This window comes from Pygoscelis adeliae, unplaced genomic scaffold, assembly GCF_000699105.1.
Source record: "Pygoscelis adeliae isolate BGI_AS28 unplaced genomic scaffold, ASM69910v1 Scaffold68, whole genome shotgun sequence".
NCBI classification, from domain to species: Eukaryota; Metazoa; Chordata; class Aves; order Sphenisciformes; family Spheniscidae; genus Pygoscelis; species Pygoscelis adeliae.
In genome coordinates, this window is record NW_008825501.1 from 4,875,119 (window position 1) to 4,878,067 (window position 2,949).

The 2,949-nt window shown below is 41.0% G+C and overlaps 1 protein-coding gene across 1 annotated transcript in view; it reads right to left on the reverse strand.

Moving 5' to 3' along the window:
- DCAF12 (DDB1 and CUL4 associated factor 12) overlaps positions 1-709 on the reverse strand; it is a 32,811-nt gene extending 32,102 nt beyond the window's left edge. The window contains exon 1 of the mRNA XM_009331563.1: positions 698-709. Coding sequence (XP_009329838.1) covers positions 698-709 — 12 coding nt within the window. The remainder of the gene's footprint in view (positions 1-697) is intronic.
- Between the last annotated feature and the right edge of the window lie 2,240 nt (positions 710-2,949).

Here is a 2,949-nt window from a genome sequence, read left to right on the forward strand (position 1 = left end):
TGGGGGGGGGGGGAGATGCTTTTCAGGACTCCCGCAGCTGATAAGGAGTCTCATGCTTGCACAAATGCAAAATGCAATTCCTTTAAGCCAATGAACTGTCTGTGGAAGAACAACTGCTAGATTCTGATTAGTGTCTTAGCAGAGGGCAATTTTCAAAGTATCTCCAGTTACAGGCTTCCTTCTTGTTTGTAGAAGGGAGTTTAATACACGATTTCTGTTGACTTACCTGGAAATCTTTTGATAGCTGATAAAAAGCTCGTAATGTATTCCTAGACCACTGAGTGCCTGTGCTTAGTAATGTAAGTTCTTTGTGAAGAAAATGTAAGTGAACATGGTAAAAAGCTTGTTGCTTTTAACTAACACTGTTGAATTTTTCTTAATTTGTATGCAAAGGGATAGCTAGCAACTTCAAGTGTGGACATAAATGCAATACTGTTATGTCCTGTAATGTCTTCTACATGAAGATCTTCAACTGGAAAAGCCTTAATAAATACAGCTTAAAGAATCCACCAGCGTATTATGAGATGCAAGATAAATGGAGGTAGACAAAGGTGAAGAAGTTGAATGTGGTATGAATGGCTAGGTGGTCTAAGCTCCTTTTGGAGCTGGGGATGGACTCTAGAAATACACATTTGGTTGACAGAATGGCTGTGCCACGTCTGTCTGTGTGACATGATAAATGTCATCCTTTTCATACCTGAGCTTCCATATTGCATATGCAAGTAGTATACAGTTCTGAAGGTCTGCCTTTCTCTTGGGATGTTCTGTACGTGTTCTGATACTGGACTGATGAAGAAGTTCTGCCTTCTCTGCCCTCTCCCAAGGAGATGAACACTTGAAATATCCCAGTATGTATTGCAGGGATCTAGCTATACACTGGATAAATTGATTCTGCCGAGTAATGTAAATTCTCCCAACTTGAAGGGAAAGACAGAAGTTGCGTGTCTATTTTACTACAAGCCTTCTTCGAGGCATAGTTCTCCTGTAATTTGACGTTACTGCAGGATTGTAAATGTGATGCTCCTGTTCTGTTGTTAGGCAGCACTGGATTTATTTGCTAAAGTAAACTGGATTGAATCACACGTGGCTTATAAAAAAGACAGGCTGGGACTGACTCTCAGATTACAGGAGAAAATCTGATATCTCAGTTGAGGAATGGTCAACACATAGTCTTTCCACTTTCCTTCTTTAAAAAAAAACATAATCTTGCTGCTTTGTCACAGTCATGATGGTCCACTGAGATAGATCTCCGTACTGTTAGCAGTCCCATATTGTTGCCAGTCTGTTAGACATTTGGAGAGGAAAAGCTGTGGGTGTGGCTGTTGGATGGTCGTGGGGCAATCTCATTCAGCAACCTACTCTGGTCTAGTCATAAAACAGAAGTAAGGCTAGATTGCTGAAGCTGAGTCAGATCTGTCAAAATGTCCTGAGGAGACGAAGCTAATGCATCTCTGAAGGCTGCTTTCGCACATAAAATGAGCAGTTTCTCTTTAGTTATTCATGACTTTAAGTGTTTCAGGGGTTGCATTCATTACTGTAGCTGCTGAAGAAATTTCTAATATGCAGGAAAAAAGTTTATACCACGGAACGAGACTGGATATATAATGTATAACAAAATTGCAGACTTAAATGAATTTGAAGTAGTAACTTAGAAATAAAGTTTGGACTAAATCCAATTTTGTATTGTCAATCCAGAACAACGTCCTTAAGGCTTTTATGGTAAGATGAAAAGCTGAATAGGAGTGATTTGATAGGGAAGACTGGGGGGACAAAGATATTGGTCCAAACTTGAGAGAATGCAGTGAGATTCCTGGGGTAGCTGTGGGTTTGGGATTCAGGAAATACAGGTTTTGTTCTGGCTTTATTGCTGGCTGAGCTAGATGACTGTGGGAGAACTGCTTCAGCTTTGTGCCCTGTTCCCCACACCTGCAAAAGAGGGATAGTTTCACTGCTGGTTAAGTGCCTTGACAGCTATTTTGAAGTCTCATGCAACATCTAGGTGGTGCTGAGGGTATAAAGGAATTTTGGCAAAACTACTTTCCACTCAGGGGAAAGGTAATGAAAGAAAAGTGTGTGTGTAAGGGTGTTAAATTCCTGGCCATGTGAATATCCTGTAGCCTTCTAGATTTCGTCTGAAAGCAGTGTCTTTCTGTGGCTATGGTTTCTTTTCCATTCTACTTGAGCTTGAAACTCTAGCTCAATCTTCATACACTCTTTATCATTGGGAGGCTTGTAATTGCGTGGGTGTCTGTTACTCCCAGTACCTTGTGAGTTTCTGGATTTTGCTCTGTACATTTGTGATAGAAAGATCGTTCTGTGTTTGTAGTGAAGTGCAGGCTTCCAGTCTACACTAGTCCTTAAACTCCTCTGCTGCAAACATTAACTACAAGTGTAGGATTGCAGTGCTGAGAGGATAAACTGAATTGTTGTCTTAGAGAGAAAGTGGACCTTTTCAGGTTTTTTAAGTGAGGAAACTTAAATCTTGAAAGTCATTTTATACAGAAACAATTGGAATCAAGGTAGGTGGGTGTAGAGGTTATTTTATGATGCTTAGGGATCTACTGAGTTCCTTGTCTGAATGTAGCTGGTGACTGCTGCATAGCAGGGAGGGAGGAATGACACCTGTGATACAGAAAGGCTTTCTGAAGCAGTATGTAAAGATGAATGTAGCAACTGGAGCATCCTTGAAACCTACATCTCAGGGATTGGGTAGTTGCTCTGCTTTCCTTCTCAGAGGGTGAGGATTGTCTGCGTGTTTGTGTATCTTCACTGCTAGTAACCTCAGCTGTGGCAGTTGCACACGTAGAACGAACCTTGTTTAACAGATGTACTGACTCTCTCTTTGTTTTTTCCCTGTTGCTTGTGGCTTCCATTCCTGAACTTCTCAATCCATTGTTGGACTATAGAGTGAACCATATTTCCATTTAAGCAGTCCTAAATAGAGGGGCC